This window comes from Penicillium cinerascens, assembly GCF_028974065.1.
Source record: "Penicillium cinerascens strain IBT 15544 chromosome Unknown scaffold_4_segment0_segment0, whole genome shotgun sequence".
Taxonomy (NCBI): domain Eukaryota; kingdom Fungi; phylum Ascomycota; class Eurotiomycetes; order Eurotiales; family Aspergillaceae; genus Penicillium; species Penicillium cinerascens.
The window spans coordinates 2,527,825-2,548,782 of record NW_026695297.1 but is presented as its reverse complement, the minus strand read 5'-3'; the positions used below and the strand labels follow the sequence as shown (position 1 = coordinate 2,548,782).

General features: G+C 45.7%; 4 protein-coding genes across 4 annotated transcripts; 1 reads left to right on the top strand and 3 right to left on the bottom strand.

Annotated features, from left to right (window-relative positions):
• Positions 1-295: 295 nt before the first annotated feature.
• Positions 296-2,508, bottom strand: N7498_008929 (uncharacterized protein; the record flags this gene model as incomplete). The annotated part of the gene is given in 7 exon segments (XM_058455991.1): positions 296-574; positions 587-646; positions 662-808; positions 824-1,766; positions 1,920-1,952; positions 2,000-2,160; positions 2,248-2,508. 7 exon segments carry the CDS (start codon positions 2,506-2,508, stop codon positions 296-298), a joined length of 1,884 nt encoding a protein of 627 aa, XP_058305979.1.
• A 3,018-nt stretch (positions 2,509-5,526) lies between these two features.
• On the bottom strand, positions 5,527-6,408 carry N7498_008928 (calcium-dependent phosphotriesterase; the record flags this gene model as incomplete). Its single annotated transcript, XM_058455990.1, has 2 exons — positions 5,527-5,944; positions 6,188-6,408. The coding sequence occupies 2 exons, from the start codon at positions 6,406-6,408 to the stop codon at positions 5,527-5,529; spliced, it is 639 nt and encodes a 212-aa protein (XP_058305978.1).
• An 8,138-nt stretch (positions 6,409-14,546) lies between these two features.
• Positions 14,547-14,901, bottom strand: N7498_008927 (uncharacterized protein; the record flags this gene model as incomplete). The annotated part of the gene is made up of 3 exons (XM_058455989.1): positions 14,547-14,568; positions 14,620-14,792; positions 14,866-14,901. The coding sequence occupies 3 exons, from the start codon at positions 14,899-14,901 to the stop codon at positions 14,547-14,549; spliced, it is 231 nt and encodes a 76-aa protein (XP_058305977.1).
• Positions 14,902-15,369: 468 nt separating this feature from the next.
• N7498_008926 (uncharacterized protein) lies at positions 15,370-16,358 on the top strand (the record flags this gene model as incomplete). The annotated part of the gene is made up of 3 exons (XM_058455988.1): positions 15,370-15,816; positions 15,942-16,013; positions 16,119-16,358. The coding sequence occupies 3 exons, from the start codon at positions 15,370-15,372 to the stop codon at positions 16,356-16,358; spliced, it is 759 nt and encodes a 252-aa protein (XP_058305976.1).
• Positions 16,359-20,958: the final 4,600 nt, after the last annotated feature.

Sequence of the window (20,958 nt, the reverse complement as noted above, 5' to 3'; positions counted from 1 at the left end):
TAGACTTCCGAAGAAGCTCAATATTGGCAGCGAAGTCTTGAATATGCGGAGCAAGTGTCGGTTTGACTGATGACCATATTTGTGAGAAGATATTTCTGTCATCTATATAACGAAAAAAGATATCGCGTAATTTCTCCCACGGAACGAAGAGACCTAGAAAGATCTCCACGAGATCATTCTCGATGGCATCGGTTATTGGATGGCCTCCAGGAATGGAGTCTTCCGCCGTTTGATACTAAGTGAGTTACCCATTAAATACAACGGTGGCTAGCTGTGACCGTGAGCGGGCGAGACGCTATACACAGGCATCACTTTTAGGATAGGACGAGTCAAAGCCAAAGTGATCGGAGCGGTCGGAGGGACTCCCTTGTTTTTGCCCTATTTGAACCAGCATATAGTATTCAAAGAATGAGAAAGGGGCAAGGGCGATTCCGCGCCATTTATAGTTGTTAAATAGGCTCACTGGCACCGCGTCCCCAGTTCGGAATATACAAGGCTCGTCTGCAATACCAGTGGAACCATCAGCGTCTGTGGCGGTCGGAGATCGAAGAGCGTGTATATAATGTCTTAGCCACTAAAGATTGACACGGACGAATTTAGAGTTGACAGTGTAGTAGCTCGGAAGATGCAGCAGAGTGCTGGCGATCTAAACACGACTTACTTCTCGGTTGTGTGCGAGGCTATTGAAGCAACGAAGAGCGAAATTATCCATCCCTCTTTCCCGAAGACGTAGATTAGTGGCGGTCGGTAGGTCCGTAAATTTGGCTTTCTCAATTGCTTGTTTTAAGAGAGCCCCTTTTGCTACCATCTACCAAGGAGACACATTATCTTTAGTGGCATAATTGGTGATGTAGTAGACTAGAGTCAACGATTTTGAGACGGTCGGGATCCAAGAGATATCGTGATTTGAACGAAGACAACTAGCGATGGCGGGATTCCACGGGTTAATCCAGGGGTGATTCCGAGCTAGATAAATAACACCAAGGTCGTCAATTTCAGAGGAGGGCACAATTTCACGGGGCATGCCAAAACGACAAGTGTTTTTGGCTCTGTCCGTTGGGCGGTATTTAAAACACGTCGCGAAGTGGTTTTTGGAGTGTACTAGTTTAGATCGAGCGATAAGGTTGCTATCATTAGCTAGTCTGAAGTAGAATTCGTGATCCAACTCCGGATCGCAAGCAGAGGGGCAGGTTAGCGGAAGATTGACTTCCGGATCAAGGGGAAGACTCTCATCTACGCTTTGGATGATAACGCTTTCGAGGTAGTGGAGCACGCGGGCAGCAAACTCAGTGTCAGCGAGAACGCGGCTTCGTAGAGAACCAAAGGAAAGATTGCCTTTCAGCCACGCCATTACATGCAAATGTAATATGCCTCTGCCGTTGGTTTCCACCACGCTATAATGATTTGAAACATCGCCAAGAATCCTAGTATAATCGCGTCCGCTAGTGAACAAACCGTCCAAAACAGCGGTGCAAACGTAATGAAAAAATGAGGCAACCACTACTGGATTCGATGTGGCGGTCGCACCTCGGATAGCAGAATTCGAGGCGGAGAGGATGTCCTCGGAGTGCTTGACACCGGCCAGGATGATCATAAGTGGGCTTCGTAAATCCGAGGGGTTGATGGTTATCCAAAACGCAGGCATCCCAAAGCGAATTATCAGACCTCGAATCTCAGAGCGCATTCTCAGCTTCTGCGCGAAGGAGCCAGGGACCCATATCGCAATGGATTTCATAACATGCAGCAGACGGCCAATCATAGGGTCACTAATTTCATGATTAGTTTCCAGATCTCGCAAGGCATTTTGAGGCTAATCTTCTGTGAGAGAAGAAATGTCGTCTATGGTTGATGGCCAGTAGCGGCGTTATAGAAGCAACTTATTTGCGAGGGAAGATTTTCGAATCTATAGTATATCGTACATAAGGAACATGAAGGTTTTGTGTTGCGCAAACCTGTATCTATCAGAAGCCAATAGATAAAACTTTCAAGCGGAACATACCTCCTACTATGGTGCTTCAATGCCCATTGAGCAAAAGAAGATAAGGACACGGTAAATAGACGGTTTTCCAAATGGCCGCCAATACCGAAGGGGAACAAAGTTAGGAAGGCGGTAGTGAAGTACGTAGGATTATCCCAATGATCTACAAGTGTGGCATATCCCTAGATTCTATAGGAGAGCCTAGGGATGTGCTACTCGTTGTGTCCATAAGTACGTTAGGTGGACCCTGCCGATTGGTTGGAAACCACATTCAATAAGGCATTCAAGAGGCGCCTGTCGAGGCTTTGACGTTCACCATTAATATCGGTGGAGACGGACCTAGTCATCAGTGGCACATTATTGTCCACGTCCAGCTCAGTGTCTTGTGCAGCCTGGAGATCATTCTCATGGTTACCACTGTCCAAGTGGATTGAGTAACCTTCTCGTTCATGACCGTCTGGCAAATCAACGGAGATAATATTTTCCTCAAGATCGGGTGGGATGAAGTCGTCATCCCACGAGTCGATCATATAGTGGTTGATGGTTATACCTTAATAAACCTGATTATGTCGAATCAGATATTGGAGAGCTACGAGAACTCTATATTTTCGTACAAGCAAGAACGGAGATAGGTCGGTATATATGGCAGGCTATTTCCCCAACCAAAACACCCTGATCATATCGTGCAACGTCAAAGCTGGGCTCGGGAGGATCTCAAGAAGTGGCTCCAGGTCCTATGGGGTGACAATAAAGTGACCGCGCAGAGCGCGGTAGGCTATTAGAGATACGCGTCCGCCAGGTCGCAGCTTCAGGATAATTCCAAGGGGATGACACCTCGCAATAAGACATTCCTCGACTAGAGTGAGATCTTTAAGCACCAACAGATAGTTCTGACACATTTTCATGTTCACACGATTCAAGGCAGAGAATTTAGGCAATGTGTTTTGTGAAAGGGATCTCAGACATAGCAAGCACACGTCCCAATCATCCTCATGTTTGCCGCAGTGATCAAGGTAGCCACGCAGTGGTTGAAGCAGAGGGTCATCACTATTCAGCTCCACGATTTCCGAAATAGGAACAGATCTTCCACATGACGAACAGATGCCTTGCTTAGCAGTAGCTTTTATACGTTCCTTATATCGAACCACAGAAGCTCGTATTTGAGCCTGAGATAACTCAGGGGGGAAAGCATCCAACGCGATTTGTCTCTATTGGAGATCATCATATAGTAACTGTAAGGCTTAGTCGATGAAGTGGATCGAATTGCTTTAAGGTTCTAGTGAAGGTCTTTTGGATTGTGGAAGCGTGTGTGGTGGGCCTGACCTCTTCGCTGAGTGTGTGGGCGGGACTGGATCAGGATAATACGGATTTGTTCCTTAGGCGTGCCGGTCAGCTTCGGGAAACGCACTTATTAAAGGGCCGGGCGTGCAGTAAACCTGTGGATGTAAGGATATTCCGCACTAAACAAATAGATCAAATGCATGGATTTACAGGAATTGTTTCTATAGACTATGAGACTGTAGGGGGGCAAAGCCTTACAGACATAATCGTACTGAGGACCAGCTTTAGAGCAATGGGACGGACACGTGACGAGAGGCATTGACCAAAGGACTCAGATGGGAGTGATATGGAGGTTGACGGCATAGTAGCAGAGGTAATTCCAGGTTGTACCACGAGAGAACGAACGCTTGAAGGGGTATTATAGGTGGGTGGAGGGAAAGGAAATTGGAGGGGCAGTTGGGAAGATGGCAGCATGGAAGGAGGCGAGGAATCATGTAAGGGCGGAGGGAAAGGATAGGACCGTGAGGAGTGATGATAAGGTGGCACTATTGTAGCTGGTAGGTGATTTTCAGGATACACAGGAGTAGAATGACGATTCGATTGGGAAAGTTGTGAGGGAGAAGGAAAAAAATTTTCGAAAATGGTCGAACGGCATACCTACAAAGAACACCAGGAAGTAACATAGAACGGCACGGCGACCATTCGTTCTAAGGACATATAACATACCAAGAACATATACTGTGGAGCAGAGTGGTAGCTATAGTAGTAGTAGAAGAGGAAAACACAGAGTAAAAATCATCTAAAACAACAATTATTGACAGGAAATAGCAGTAAGAGCAGAGATCGCAGAGCACAAGAAATAAGGAGCGGTGTAGTTGAACACGAAAGCACGCAAACACAAGGGCACGCAGGCGCGCAACCAACCAGAAGAAGGCTTTATAGAAGTGCGTAGCAAAAGCATGCAAGCAATGAATGAGAGGGTATAACAAAGAAACAGTAAGTAAGAAGCACGGACGCTAGGGTTAGGCAATCAGTTCTTAGGGTTATGGAGGAAGGAGCCAGTAAACCAGCATAAAAACCGCCAACACTAAACCAAGATAATGGATTCTTAAACAGCAATCAGAAGAGGGCGTGGAATAAAGCAGTAGCGAACCAGAGGAGGACGGTGGGTCATATTAGCGAATGAGAAGCCAAGATTTGGCTAACAGCAACATCATAGATAAAAGTTTGACAACAAGGGTATTCCCTGCGGGCGAAAGTAAACCCTTCCTCTCACTTCGTTCGTTTCAGGGCATCGTACCACAAAAGATACATGACCTTATGAATCGGCCCTGTATGGAAAAGCTGGAACCTTCCATTAGCGTACAAATGAGTCAAACATGAGTAGCTGGAGGGGGGCCTCAATGTGTCACTACTTCTCACACTTCCGTGTCTAAGTTAGAATCTTCGGGCTTAATCTATACATACCAAGCAGCATAAAGTGATTAACAATATCTTGCTAACTTGCTTCCAGATTGTGCTCATGACCCTGCTCAACACCATATTCAGCTTGTTAGCCACATCTTTCCACTTAAGTCTTCCTCACTTTCATGTACCAAGTTAACGCCAAACTATGTTACTAGGCTCTTTAGTGGCATTTTCTGCACCAGAGGGATGACCTACATTCCTCTTGATAATGACGATGACTCCTGCCGACCGGATCTATAGGACCAAACCCCCTTGTATGCTCCCTCTCCTGGTTACTATTTGGATTTTGAATCCGCACTATCTGTCTACGAGTCACCTAGCCCCGAGGAAACACTTAATGAATGTTCATCCCCCTTGCATCTATCATAGCCTAACGGAGTGAGTGTTCTGCCTGTAGAGTTATGTACAAAAAAGTCTCTGAGATGTATCGACCGATATCGTATCCATCTCTTGGGCATATATAATTAGAGACGCTGCTCACAAATTGTGATGAATGGAGAGAATATACCCGCCAAAAAAAGCTTATGACCCTTCGCATTATACACAGCGACTGTCGAGCTGGGAAGGCTCTTAGTATCTCTATCCTCCGCCAATTTTGACACTTTGATATTCTTTCTATAAGCCTTTAACTGCTTTGTAATGTTATTGATCATGAGGACAGTAGCAGGGGCAACAATATTGTATGGGTCTATACTAGATTTCACAAGGGCAATTGAATCAGGGAACGTAGCTGCAATGAGGTTGCTATCCGCATCAAGCCACAGGTTATCTATTAGGTACCCGGTATTGATCGATTTAACCTAGATCAATTCGTTATTGACGAGTCTATGAACGGTGATGAGACCAGATGCAGAGTTAGCGACGTAGTAGTAGCTATTCTTGTCGTGGGCTATTCTATTAGATATGGAGAATCCTTTATCAGCCGCGATATGGTATTTCCCTGTGTTAGATCGACAGTATGCGAGACTTCCGCCTCCAGACAGCATTTCCAGATCACAGAAAGTTCTAGTCTTGGTGTTATGGTCGTTTGTGATCACGAATCCCAGACCATCTTCTTCCACTGCCACGCCATTGGGCGTGAAAATTGCCTCGCTGGCTATAGACTTAATATGCTCAAGCGTGTCCGAGGTCTCATCTAGATCAAACATCTCAACAGTAGAATTTGCCCCAACGACCAGAGCATCAAGGAATTCTCTAGTGACATAGTCAACAGGAGGTCTGTGGTTGATTAACTAGAACCGAAGCCGGCCTTCAATCTTGCGGACATCAAATCCATGCAAGTCAAGGTTATCCTAATATCCACCGACGTTGAGCTGGCGTAGACCGTACAGTCCATCTGAGCCAGGTTGGTCAACATCGATAACAGCGATGTGATCCGTGCGGGATCTCGCGGAGATATTGTAAAGGTTGCCTCCAGGCGACTATCCTTTGCGAGACCCCAGGCTGTTGCATGCTGCGTACAGCTTTCGGTCCTGTTCATCGAGCCACAGGTCTTCACAGCCCTCCAAGAGGAAGTTCCGGACGCGTATACAGGTCCATGGGAAGTCCTCGATTGGTTGGATCTCTCGTCCAATACCGAGGGTGAGGAAGATGAAGCTGTGTGTGTATGTTCTGTAAATCACGCCTATGGCGAGGACGACAAAGACCCAGAAGATGGCCCGGGGGCCTAGAATTCCAGCCATGTCGAGATGTAGAGAGGGAGAAGTGGAAGAGCGTTAGGAATTGTAATTAGGTTAGCGTTGATCCTGGGATCCACTTTTGTCTAGTGCTAATGTGAGACTCTTACAAGGCTGCTAGTGCCTTCGATTGTCCATTCTTCAACTTCTTAACGTTTAACCAAAGTCAAATATCATGAATAGATGTACACCTGTGAGAGGTGTCAGTCAAATTGCTTTTTTCCGTCAACGCGAGTTGAGTGATAATTGAACGCTTAGGCCGCCCACCGCCATCCGATAATTAGCCAGTCATATGCAAAGCAGTTCACATCACATGTCACATCATATGTATCACACCTTGATAGGATTCAATTGACATTGCTACCTATCATCGAGATTAGGCAAGCGCGTATCTTGGAAAAAATCTTCCGTGCTTTTTCTTTGACCTATGTCTAGACATTGACATGGGTTGTCCATGGGTCGAAGGTTCGACCCATGACCCAACCCATGGACACCTAATCCTGCCTGATTTAGGATTTTCGGCCTGATTTGGCCTGATTTAGCCTAGAATTTTTGCATAATTTTTAGCTTATTTACTGTTTCTTACCTCTGTTCTGGTCTGAACGCGTACCATCACCACTTTTTTCATCCTTCCCTAATGTATTTATATGAAATAATATTGTTTATATCTAGATAAGTACTATTTGTATCGGTCGCATAAGGAAGACTAATTATTGTCGTCTATATTATGGTGGTTGTGTATATTTCGATGGTGTAGAGTAGAAATATATATTTCCTGTAGAGAAGTGTACCACCACTTTCCACTGGAGATTCTTCTTTTATTTTTCACTCACCTATTTTTAAACATTAAGCAATTATTTTTCTTGTACGTACTACCTGGATATCTATCTATCTATTCTCCGAGTTTGAGAGCTTATACGCTTAATTTGCGTGAGTAGTGAAGGTAAAGACTTAATGTTAAACGGACTTAGAGAAATTGATTATACAGAATAGGTGTGTGGGTCTAGGCTCAGGGTTGAGACCAATAATATCAGATGAAAGGGCCCGCTTAACACGCGTTATAACCAATCAACACGTGTATAGTCTTACCCGCTATTCATTCCATGGTTCACTTCCTCCCTACTTCACCCTTACTTTTGCGTTCTTTCGCCTTATCATGGCTAGATCCTTATCAGAACACTTCGATTCTATCACGAGTGATAGTATCGACCCTCTTCTATCTGATTGCTACTTCTCTATCCCACCCTCCTCGGTTCCTGAAAGCCAGTCCACCGCGCCCTATTACCACCGAGCCCCCACCGATCCTTGAACGCGTCGGGCCTAAGAGAAACTATATCCTATGGACCAACATAAACAAGGCTATATTCATCCAATGGTGGCTTACAACAACATATGGGCAGAAACCACGAGCGGAACATCCTCGGTGGGATAAAAGGGGCTTGATGTCTGAGGTTTGGACACACTTTGAACAGGGCGTAGAGATCTCTACTGGTAAACCATGTATTACCTGTAAGGACTGTGGCCAGATCTACGCGCATAGTCCTAAAAATGGGACGAATGTTATGACAAGGCATAGAGAAAGATGTCTACCAAACAATAAGTAGAAACAGACGAATATTCAGGCGATGATTCGTACCTAGGTAAGACAAGGTGAAAGAGAAGTGAAAGAGACGTGAAAGAAAAGTGAAAGAGAAGTAAGGCTAATATTTCTTTGTTTAATCCCTAGGCTCTACGCGCTACCCCGCCTAATGTATGGGACGAAAACGACTGGAAGAAGCAGCTTTTAGTCACAATCACAAGCCTTCGTCTACTATTCTAGATCATCGAAAACCAGCACTTTCGAGACCTTTTACGCTTAACCCAAGAAGCCCCTTCCCTCCCTATCCTCCAAACGGGTAAAACCCTTGCTCGTCAGCTTCAAAGCACCGTCTAGGTCCAGCAGCAAGGTATACTAGATATGCTTCCGTCGGACGCAAAGCTATCACTTGCACTTAACTGCTGGACGTCGCCCTTTCATTAAGCGTTTATGGCAATTACTGGTTATTTCCTTGATGAACAGTGGGAATATAGGCAGATCCTACTCGGTTTCGAACCCCTCGAGGGTATATATACTAGGGAAAATCTTGCTTTAGCCCTATGTGCGGTCATTGATAGACATAGGATTAAAGACCAAATTCTGGCTATCACCACTGATAATGCGTTAAACAATAAGACAATGTTTGATAAGGTCCAACGGACCTATCTAGACATCTCTATTGTTCATATTCCGTGTATGGCGTATGTGATTCAGCTTAGCCTCAATAAGCTCCTATATCGGATCAAAGCAAAGCCAAAGAACGATACGGTGGACATAGTATAGACCGATGAACTACAGAGGGCTTCTACCTAGCGAGGACAGAAAGGGGATATTGCAAACACCCTCGATAGGGTACGCCGGCTTGCAATATATATTAACGGTAGTCCACAGAGGCGTGCAGAGTTCCTCCGGCTTCAATCGATGGAACCTAGTCGATTAGTCCCTATTCAGGATGTCCGAACTCGGTGGAATTCCACCTATCTAATGCTACAAAGGGCTAAACGGCTACAGCCCTACTTTAATAGATATTGCCATATTGAGTGCCTAGACAACCTAAAGCTTGATTCAGAGGAATGGCGCTAGGTTGACTATCTTCTTTGCCTCACAAGACCATTCTTCCTATATATAAGCACGTTTTCAAAGACAAAAGACGTGACTATCCACCAGGTGTTTAAGCTTTATAATGAGCTATTTAAACACCTCGAGGCGTCAATCAATCAGCTCAAAAAAAAGAAGGTACGCTCTCACTTCCCTCTCACTTTTCCCTCACTTTTATTCTAACAAATAATAGATCAAATGGAAGCAACAGATGCTTGTCGCTCTTGAAGCAGGCCTACAGAAGCTCCGTGAGTACTACGCAAAGACCGATTAGCCTGAGGCTGGTAATGTGTATGCGCATGGCACTATCCTCGCACCAAAGGATAAGTTACAATACTTCAAACGTAAGGAATGGTCTGGTGGCCCAGAGGACTCCGAGCTAGGTCAGACATAGGCCGAATACTACCACAGCACCCTTCAAGATCGGACCAAAGCTTATCAGTGCGAAGAGGATCATACCCTTCTATCTAAAGCTTATACACATAGGTCAGAGCTTGATCGGTTACTCGAAGATGAAGGTGAATCCACCCTAGATCGGGATGAACTCGCACAGTATCTTCAAGCCGGTAAGCCTCTTGATTCAAGTCTCCTTCACTCCCCTTTTAAGTCAGCTCGACTCCTCTTTTGAGTCAGACCGACTCCTCTTTTTAGTCAGGTCGACTCCTCTTTCAAGCTTAATCCCTTATATTCTTGAGTCTAAGCGACTACTCCCCTAAGTCTGATCAACTCCTTCCCTAAGTCTGATCGACTCCTGATTTAAGGCTTCCTCGCTTATTATTAACCCTCTTTACCCTTTTTTCTTACTTCTCTTTCTCTCTAGGTGTTATACGCACTACCCCTCAGGCCTTCTGGAGGGACCATCAAGTGGAATACCCTACCCTCGCATGGGTAGCCCGCGATATCTTCTCTATCCCCGCCACTGGTGCGGGTGTAGAGAGGCTATTTAATTCAGCCCGCGATATTTGTCATTATCGTAGAGGTCGTCTGAACTCAACCACTATCCAGGATTTAATGATGTTCTCCTGCCTTACTCAGTTTGAGATAGAAGACGAATAGCTTGAACTAGCTCGGGCTCTAGAGATTCCTGAAGAAGGTGAAAATGAAAAGATCTCACCTACATTAGAAGGGATTGATCCGATTAGTGATACCGAGGAAGGCGAGGATGAAGTGAGGCTATCTGTGAGGGTAGGGAAGAGACGAAAGAGTGTTTTGTCCGATCATGAAAGTGAGCAAAGTGATGATAATGAGAGTGGTTTACCCTTGATGAGCCAGGTACGGCATTCTGGAAGGGCAAGGAAGGCGCCTCGGATATATGAAGGGTTCGAACTTAGTAAATAGTTTAGTATTTGATTAATTTTCACTCTTTATTCACTTTACCTTCACTTCCTGATTTAATCCGATAATGTTTCATCTAAACCTTACCACTCGAATACGTAAAATACTACATAAATTATGCAAATTATGTATTCTAGTATCATGGGTTTCTTGGCAACCCATGGGTCAACCCGTCCATGGGCAGCCAGACCTGACCCGTCCATGGGTTCGGGGTAGGTGTCCAGGACCCGTCCATGGACGGGTTGGGTTCGACCCATGGACCCAACCCATGGGTTATGTCAATGTCTACCTATGTCCTTCTGCCAGGCCCGGCCTTCCAGCTCGCAAAATTTCGTACGCCATTGCATTTACGCTACTTGAGGGTTGCTTTGAGTTTGCTGTGACCTTCTCGACCAGGTCTATTCACTTGTTCGTCTCTTGAAAATAGATACAGTATGTTGTCTCGGTATTGAAACTTTTGGGCAGCAACAGCAACAGCACACTAAGAGTGATATTTGATGCTTGGTGAGGCAGTAAAGCGGGATAAGCTCGTGCTTTGAAGGGCAAGGACCGGCGTCATCCTGTGAATCAAAAATTTGCGCGTACGAAGGGCCGACGGTTTTCGAAGTTGGGTATTGAGGTGTCGGCGTATCGAAGTTACAAGTGAAAACATCTCGCAATTTGTCGGTTACTCTGTGTAAAAAACAATACAGGCCCCACTGACAAGGATACTCCGGAAAAATTCTCAATATAGACTAGTATATCTTAGTAATTAGGGTTTGAGAAAGAATCAAAGAGTGTAGGTGGTGACACCAGTTTCGGGAAATACTGTACCAGAGAAGGAGTAGAAAGACATCTCGAAGTTGATCCAATAGCGTAACGAGGTGTAGCTTACACTTCTTTGGACCGCCAACGCCTGATCTCTGAGTAGGCTGTACAGAAAATCTGCGTATGGACCAAGACTAGTCATCTAAATTCCGGCTTCTATGGATGCTGTTGCTGATTCTTCGAAGTCGAGCGGAAAAAGCAACTGACCATTGACAGTTTTGCCAATCTGTGTCCGTTCAATCCGCTGACATTGTGTTCTGATCTGTGGCATTAGGATCTCAAGAATTTGAGCGGACTCTAACTGAAGCCCTTCTTCGTCTCCTGGAAACCTCGCTTGATGCATCTATCCGTGGCAACAACCAGATCAGACGGCGTTTTAACAGGTGCCACTCTCAAAAATCCACAGAGGGTGCGGCTCAACACGCGAAATATGAGCTTTATAATGATACTTAAATCATTCCTTCCATATCCGTTAATTCACCCTGCTAGACCACCTGTGGTTGGTCGGGATGCCATAATAAACGTGCTGCAGACGTAGTCTGCATCCCTTGGTAAAATTCCACAAGACCGGAACGAGACCATAGGAGGCGATTACATACAGTTTATTTGTCCGAGGGTCAGTCTCAAGGGGTCGTCCACCACATTCCAAATAACCTTTAGAGGTTTCTTCTGTCCGATGTATGTGAAAATTGGCATTGCTAGATAGTAAGTGACAAATACTTGATGCAACTCAACCGGTGATGCCGGTAAAGCCAAAGAATGAACGTTTTGATTTTTGATTGGCCAGTTCGCACAGGGTCGTATTCGGAGCCACCACATATAAACACACAGTTTACTGGAATGATCTCTGAAAGCGATCTGTCCATGATTGGGCGTATCTCTTTCTGTCTTGTTTTCCTATTGCGCACTGATTGAAAAAGCCCGTGTTATAAATCTCGGGACTCTGCTGTTTCGCTATCGGATCCTTTGCTTGTCTAATCCAACTCTTCAGTGCTCAGTCGCATTCGATTTGCGAGGTTAATCCACCATAGCATCTGTTCCCAAATATTTCCAAATCCACCAACAAATTTTCGGGCTGAGCAAACCATGTTTACTTGCGAGTGCAGTCGACAATTCGGACATAGAACGGCTCTCAGGCAACATCGGAGAGAGACTCACAGCCGAGACTGCGCCTATTGTGTTCGAAAATTTACGACATCCGACGGCTTAGAGCAACATATCACTGCTATCCATCCTTGGCAATGTGGTCATTGCAAAGAACGCTTCCGGAGTCTGAAACTTTTGACTAAACATCGAAGTTCTACCACTCATTGCTTTTGTCGCTCATGCAACGAACATTTCGATTTGCCGGTCGATCTGATTCGGCATCAGAAGACTGCCGGTCACGTCGACCAGTTTTGTTGCTGTGACTGCGAGCGAGACTTTGCAAGCGGGGTAGCTCTCGAGCAACACCTTCGGGATAAGAAGCACACGATCCGGCCGAAACAAAAGGAGACACTCATTTGTGATGAGTGTAACCGGAACTTCTTAAACAAAGATGCCTTACAGCAGCACCAACGCTCATTGGTCCATCATCCCATCAGTAACTTGAAGTGTTTCGATGCACGTTGCCAGAAACAGTTCAAGTGCCAATCCTCCCTGCTACATCACCTTGAAAGCGGGGCATGTGCCTCTGGACTGGATAGAGAAAAGCTTAACAATCTGATCTACGCATATGACACTGATTGCATTATATCCGACCAGCGTCTTATCAACGCTTTTGGTCACGTCTATGGTGAATCATCAGATAGTAGTTCAGATACTGAAACTATCTATACGCCAAACAGCACCTCTTCAGATGCATCTTTATCAGTATCACTTGTGACGCGCTTGAATTTGATTTATCTCGAGCTAGAAGAAAAGGCTGCACCGGGAAATATACGTTGTCGTGACTATACGAAGACTTTCGCGTCAACGACCTCTCTTGAACAGCACCAAAATTCTGCTGCTCACGCAAGCTCTATGTTCTATTGTCCAATTGTGCTATTGGATGGGAAGCATGCTTCAGGCCCTACGCGGTCGTTCACTACACTCAGTGGACTTGCACAGCACCCTGAGGCCAAAGCATGCGTGGGTGGCGCTGCTATGCTTGACAAAGCGGCAGCATATCTTGAAGATCGCTTTCAGCAAATAGGCTGGCAGACTAAAATCCTTGCAAAACATTCCACTCAGGCTACGTCATTTTAACTTAGAGAAGGTCATACATACATGTTCGTGAAAGTGGAAAAGAAATCGGATATCTGAAGTGCCTTACAGCATGTATGTATGTATGTATGTATGTATGACTTCATTTACCCTGACCCCTCGCAAAATTGAAAGCGATATGCAGGCTACCACAACTACATATAATCATGTATGTACAGGTAGAATGTACCAATTCTTAGACGGACTTAGAGCCTCGCCGAGGCCTGTCGTGGCCTAGATGCCGTTTGTGATTGCTGCCCTCATGGCGCGCGACTTTGAAACCGTTGGGATGCCTCTGCGAAATCCAAGATGGCGTCCACCGCCTTGACACGCGAGGCAGCTGGTACAGTAGAATTCGAAAACAGTTTACCCCTCGGACACACAGGCTTTCTTTCCCGGCGACCCACTCAGATTGCACCAAGCTGGATTTTGGTCAGAGAAAATCCCCACCATCTTTTCTTGAGGTATTTCTTGTAGATAACTTAAATTACCGTAATTACATGTTCCCGCTCTGGCGAAACACGCTGCCAAACACACTCGTCGCGATGGTCTGTTGCCAAATTGAGCCTAGCTTGAACTTTGAACTTTACTTCGATTGCGTCAATTTTGAGGACCCCTCGGCTTTCCCCCTTTCAAAGCTTAAACCCGTCTAATATCTTAGCTGAAATACAGGTTTCAACTACATTTGACCAAAGTGCGGCAAACCCTAGTTCAGTCATAGTCTCTTTTTTCAAAGAAACTACTACATAAAGAAACTTCAAAAAAAGAACAAGCAGGCATCGCCCTCAATTTCGCTCGTGAATTGTAGCTATTATGTCTTGTAGAAGAAATCGATCGCTCTGCGGGCATATAAAATATTATGATTGAGGATGTCAATTTCTTCTTCAATGAAGAAAAGACAGGCCAACTGAATTGCCTTCGCAGTTTCACCAGGTTGACACATCATCGCACCGGCCCTTCGAATGTTTTCACAACTTTCGTGGACTTTGTAGAAACCCATCGCCACGGCACATTCCTGGAGTGATTCACTAATGGAAACCAGAGAAATGAAGTCTTCTCTTGACCAATTCATGAGAGCTCATTTATTAGGATGCCGGTTCAACTGCTAGATTGCCTCATACTGAGAACTGCCAACTGTAGCAGACATAGGCAAGTTCGCTTGGAGGATGTTGACTTACAGGGCGTGATCCATAGTATCCACCTTCTCCTCGCCACTTTCAATGAAGCCATAAAGTGATGTTGAGCTAATCTTTCGATCTTCTTCCTCATCCATCTCCAACAATTGGGAGAAGACGGCCAAATCAAATACATCCTTGAGCGTTGTGCTGAGTTCGTTTGCTGCCACGATTTTCTAGCAAGTAATGAAGAACAGTTTAAAAACCATTTGATTGGATCGACTGGCCTTTTATCTGTGCACAGTGTACTGCAGGAACGTCGTATTCACGGTGCAGCGGTTTCATGCGCTTTAAAAGGAAAGAACCCGGGGAGGGGATCCACAAATTTGACGCGATCGATGTAAAGCCTAAACTCCATGCTAGGCTCAATTGAAGGGTAGTATGTTTGGCTAGCGCCGAAACCTGTAATTACCGTAATTCAAGTGATCTACAAGAAATACTTCGAGACAAGATTGTGGGACTTTTCCTGACCGAATCCAGTTTAGCGCGGTCAAAGTGGGGCGCGGGGAAAGAAAGCCCGTGTGTCTGGGGGGTAATCTGTTTTCGAATTCTACTGTAAGGCACTCAACTGTATCGCAGATAGGAAAGAGGTACTTGGCGGAGATCTCATTCAGAGCGATCTAGACAATCGGAACTCTGGGGAGCCCACACTGAGTTGCACCAGAAGCAAGCTACTGTACATAGATCGGAATATCGAGTTTTGCGGAGTGCCAGGTGGCGGCAATACCGACTTCCTGTACCGATCTGTGAGTGATGGCGGGACGGGCCGCGATGCGAACCCCTGAACCGCCCGACCGCGACGAACATGAAGATTCGCCACCGCGACTGTCGAGACCGAGACGCACCACCAGGCCGCCGAACAATTACGCTCGAGAGCAGGAGATCGACATCGAACAAAGGAAGACGCGGTCCCAACAACAAAAGAAGAAAACCACTACTGAACAAGAAGAGCGTAACTCAGCAACTTCGGACGACTCCTCAGCTGAGGACGAGGACCCGAGCATCGCCAGTCTCGTAAAGGAGCTGGTCAAACTCAGGAGAGAGATCAGACAGCGAGATGAATCTCACAAGAAAGAGCTTCGGGAAGTCAAAGAAGAGTTTAGTGCCGCCCTCGCAGAAGTTCGACACGAGCTACAGACCTTGACAGACAGACACGCGACACCGCAACCCTACTTCGAGGCATGCTCTCGGGACAACCATGTTTTCTCATCACCATCTCCTGTTTTTCTTTCCCATATCCACCAACACTGGTCTTTTGGAAGATTCTCTTGAAAGCCTCCCTCCTGCCGTACGTGACATTGTACGGACCAACCTCTCTCGTTTAGCGGCTTCTGAAGCTGCGAAACCCCTATCTCGCGGTCGCCCTCAGAGACCACTTCGTCAGATGGATCCTTTCGGTAAGCCCTGTCCCCATCATGTTGAGGACTGTCGTTAACGGCCCCTGTATAGGCAACCCGTATACTGCGCCCACTGAAACCGCCGACGACCAAGCCATCTCCTAGGGCTTAGCCATCGCCAACGAGTTCTTTGTTGGGGGCCATACGGTTGATCCCACGGTCGTGGAAGGCGAGGGGATAGAAGCTTCTCTTGCTGCCGGGATGGCCGCGTCTGCTCTGGGTCTAGGAGAAGAATCTCCTCTCTCCTCCCTGGATGAAGAGATCCTAGCACTTGGCCTAGAGGATCCGCCCGCTAAGGGCTCGGCGGTGCCCGCAGTGCCACGCACGCCTCGCCGGGGTCCTTAGCCTAGGGTCGCGCCTACGATACCCTCCCAGCGCTCGAACTGGGTTTCTAAGTCCCGCCGCTCCCATCCAGCGTCTTCGCGACCTAGCCATAGTATCTTCGATCCCCCGTCTTCCTTAGAGACCTCCGCACCGGAGACAGCGAGACCTCCGCACCGGAGACAGCGAGACCTCCGCACCGGAGACAGCGCCGTTAGTAGCTTCCCTTACGCCTCTGGCGACTGTGCCAATGCTAGTCGCGGTTCCTATCGCATCACTATCCGTTCTAGCTTCGTCTTCTACTGTAGCCATTACTAACCCCCTCGTTAAATATCATTTAACGAGTGATGGCAACCTAGATAGCTTAGTAGTTCGTAGCCAAGACGAATAAGCGGTTCTTACCTATATTATAGCAGCGACCCCTAACCTCGACTAGCGTATAGGTGCGGATAGAATGCCGAAGTATAAGGACGTATCGAAGTCCTATAAGCTCTTGGCTGCGCTAGCCCAACGCGTCGGTCACACTACCCCTACTAGTGAGGACTATAAGGACTACTAGAAGGGCCACGGACCGTTTGCCTCCTACAGGATCGCCCGTATAGATACCAAGCCTCTCTTAGCTAGCGTATATATAAACTATGGCTCGACCGGCAGCGGTATCCGTTGTTCCCTTCGCGTAGATAGACTTCGCCAAAGCCCACGCCAACCCGACCCCAACCCAACCCAACCCGCAAATGGGTTGGGCTTTGGGCCCAGTTTTTGAGCCCACGATGGGCCGTGGGCTTTGCCTATGGGCCCGCGGGCCCATTGCGGGCCCCCAATGGGCCCCAAACAATGCAAACAAAGCAGAGACTCGTGACTGCATAATTTATGCAGTTTTCGCCTGTTTTTTTGAGTATTTCCTTTACTTTACTCTCAATTTTCTTCAATGGAAGCCTTAGTTTAAAGGTATACATTTAGAAGCTTACTAGTTCTAAAGGGACTAATCTAATTAGTGCAAAATCATTTGCTTATACGTTCAATGAATTCTTGAAGCTATAGCACTAGAATTCTGACGGCCGTCAGAATTTACTCGGAAAAGGGGTTAGGGACTAGGAGCTCTAACACTAGCTTTTTTTGACGGCCGTCAGAAAATAGGCTTGATTTCGCTATAGTGTCAATCATTAATGATATGACCATTGATCGTCCTCCTGCCGAGGACGCTTCCGCGATCGAACTGACTGACGTATTTGAGTGCTTCCCTCCTCAGGGACTGGCAGAGCGAGGACTGCATCTTCAGAAGAATCACTAGTGTCTCCCTCTCTCTCTTCCTGGGCGCGCTCCTCACTATCACTGATTGGATCAAGTTCAAACTGATCTGGCATCTCTTCCTTTTCCTCTTTTGCTGCTTCAATATCATCTTGAGAGAATGAGTCAGCTAGAAATGATGCCTGCTCCTCATCTATATCAAACTTTGATACACAGAGAAACATCATTAGCTCTTGGATAGTTACTGCATGTAATCTACCTCGGCGATAGTGACAGATATCTCGGGCAGTATTGAACAGCCGTTCAACCCCAGCACCAGTCGCAGGGACTGAAAGCACATCTCTTGCAAGGGCAGCAATTGCTGGGTATTTTTGCTGGTGAGCTTTCCAAAAGTCAAGAGGTAAGGAGTCTATAGGCTCTAGAATATATTAGTACTCCTATAGATAAAACAAGGTAAGTAATATACCAGTATCAAGATATCCTGTGACTTCATCCTTTGGTTCAGTTGACTGAGGCTTGCGCTTGTTAAGCAAGAGTCCGAGGCGTGAGCCTTTTCTAAGAGAACCCTGAGAGATAGGTGAGGACTGTTGCCCAGTAACATATTCTTGGTAGGGTGCTAGGAAGTCCTTGAAGCTTTTTCTGTATCTTGTGCGCCACTCATCGTCCCAGTCCTTGGTTTGGAAGAATTTAAACTTATTTTCTGGCGCCAGCATAGTGCATACTGCATAAAGATCACCACGGATGGTATCTGTCATAGAGTAATAGTAGTCTAGCTTTGCCCGGCTAGCATGTAGCGCTTGAAGCATAGTTTTCTTCCATCGCGCCTTCTTTCTTGCTAGCTGAGAGATCGACTGCTCAAGATGCTCAAAGAGGAGGTTGTATATCCTAAAGACATGATGGGAAGTCACATCCTTAGTCTTTGAGAGCTCAGTGGTAAACTCGTAGAAAGGTTGCGTAATCCAAAGAAGATAGTCAACCTGGCGCCACTCTTCATCATTCAGTTGAAGATCACTTCGATCCCATTCATTACAGAAGGGTATAAAGATTGACTGAAGTCTTCTTGCACGTCGAAGCATTAGGTATGTGGAGTTCCAGCGGGTTTTCACATCCTGGATTGGAACAAGCTTTGTAGCATCTGGCTGGAGTGTGAAGAAGGTCTCCCGGCGCTGAGGGCTTGCATTAATGAATATAGCAAGGTTGCGAACCTATTTTAGATATTAGTACTATATTATAGTGAAGGGAAAGTTAGGTGAAAGCATCTTACCTTACTTAGAGTAGTAGCAATATCTCCTTTCTTTGTGTTTGCCCGGGCAGACTGAGATCGCTGCTCTGTCCACTGAGTATCAGTGGTGTCATTAATCGGAATCGCTTTCATATGTCCAAGTAAATCATTCAAACTTAATTGAATAACATGAGCAAGACATGGAACCCTAATCAGCGTAGTATCCTCTGGGAGTGACTTCTGTAATTCAGCTATCAAAGTATCATTATTTGAAGCATTATCAGTAGTCACTGCAAGTACTCGGTTCTGGATTTGATGCTTCTGTAGAATACCCAAGAGAACTGCGCTTAGGTTAGCACCGGAGTGCTTTCCATAAATTGGTTCAAACCCAAGAAGGACCTCACAACACTGCCAATCCTCAGTAATAAAGTAGCCACTTATAGCCATAAATGCCTAAGAGAATGGGGAGGTCCAGCAGTCAAGTGCAATTGAAAGCTTTGTATTATCAGGAAGCTTTCGGAGGATATCCTGCTGTCTTAGCTGAACAGAGCTTTGTAGCCGACGACGAATAGTCTTTGCGGAGGGAATATCTGGCATTGATGAAGCGGATTGGGCGAGTTGAATGAGGCTAAAGAACTCAGGATGTTCAATGAGCTGAAATGGAAGACGAGCAATAGTAAGAAAGATAAGAAGCTTTTCTTCCCAAGCCTCTTGGGTAAAGCTTTTCTTATTCGCTATTATTGAACCCTAGGGGAGAGTAAGATAAAATCAAAATCAGGAGATAATCACTTACCTTTGATTGTATAAACTTTGTTAGGCCAGATTTCTGTGCGCTATTGTTGGAAGATCTTAGACAGCTAGCGCTTTTGATATGCCTTAGCATTGTAGAGGTTCCATGCCGAGCTGTTCCCCCTAGCTTAAAAGAATAGGGATGCTCAAGAATCTGACCACAGCGTTTACACATAACCTTTAGTGCACCATCAGAGGTATTAGCTACTTGATGAAATTGCTTCCAGATGTCTGAGAGGTGGACTGAGTCCCATCGTATCTTGCTTGACTTCCTATAGCCAGTCTCGAGCCACCAGTTCACCCACTCAGAATGCATTTCTATGTCATAGAGAGCAAAGCCTTTCTTTCGACCAGGACCAACAAGGGTGAGAGAGGGAGGTATCGTAGGAGGAAGAGGAGGTGGTCGAAGAAACTCAGTATCAAAGGAATCAAATATCTGCTGACTGCTCGAAGGATCAGGTGTGAATAACTGCGCGTTCTCAGGAGTAAGGTAAGTAATATTATTAATATCACTCTCATAGATAGATGAAGAGAAAACCTCAGAATTCTGACTCTGAGACATAGCTGTAAGGCAAAAAAACGGTAAGGGGAAAGTGAGGACAGTGTGAGTAGAACATACTTAAAATCTTTAGGACGCCAGTCGTCTGTAGACCTACAAAACAATAATTAATCAAGGATATTGATACATCGGAAACTAGGCCCGCTAAGCCTGGTTAATACTATATGATTGGTTAATGCTTGCTTATTTTAGAGGGTTAAGCCCAGAAAGCCGGCAAAAGCCCACAGAAAGCCCACAAAAGCCCACAAAAAACCCACAAAAGCCCATAAAAGCCCACAGAAAGCCCGCAGAAGCCCATGAAAGCCCGCAGAAGCCCATGAAAGCCCGCAAAAGCCCATCTAGAGCCTAATTAATCTTAATATCGAACCGCGTAGAACCCGAACCGCAAAGGATCGAAGCAGAAACTATAGTATACCTTATACGATTCGACACTATATCGAATTGCACTCTATTTTCTGACAGTCGTCAGAATACTAGTGCCAAAGCTTCCAGAACTTATTAAGCGTACGTTGGAAAGTAAAGTAATAAAGATTTCTTGAGATCATCCATAAAGATATATTTAAACCACGTTGTGTTAAATATATATTCCTGCAACCACCCCCCACCTTTCCTCAAATATCCTACTAACAGCGTAAGGCTATGATTCTTTTACTCTTATATCTAGTAATTAAACTATTACTGAATCTATTATATTAGAATACCAGTAAATTTCTCTTAATTTCAGGGTGTTAATACATTAAATATTGAAGAAGTTATAGTAGTGACTAAAACAGGCGTAAGGTACAGTATTTTATTTAGGTGAATCA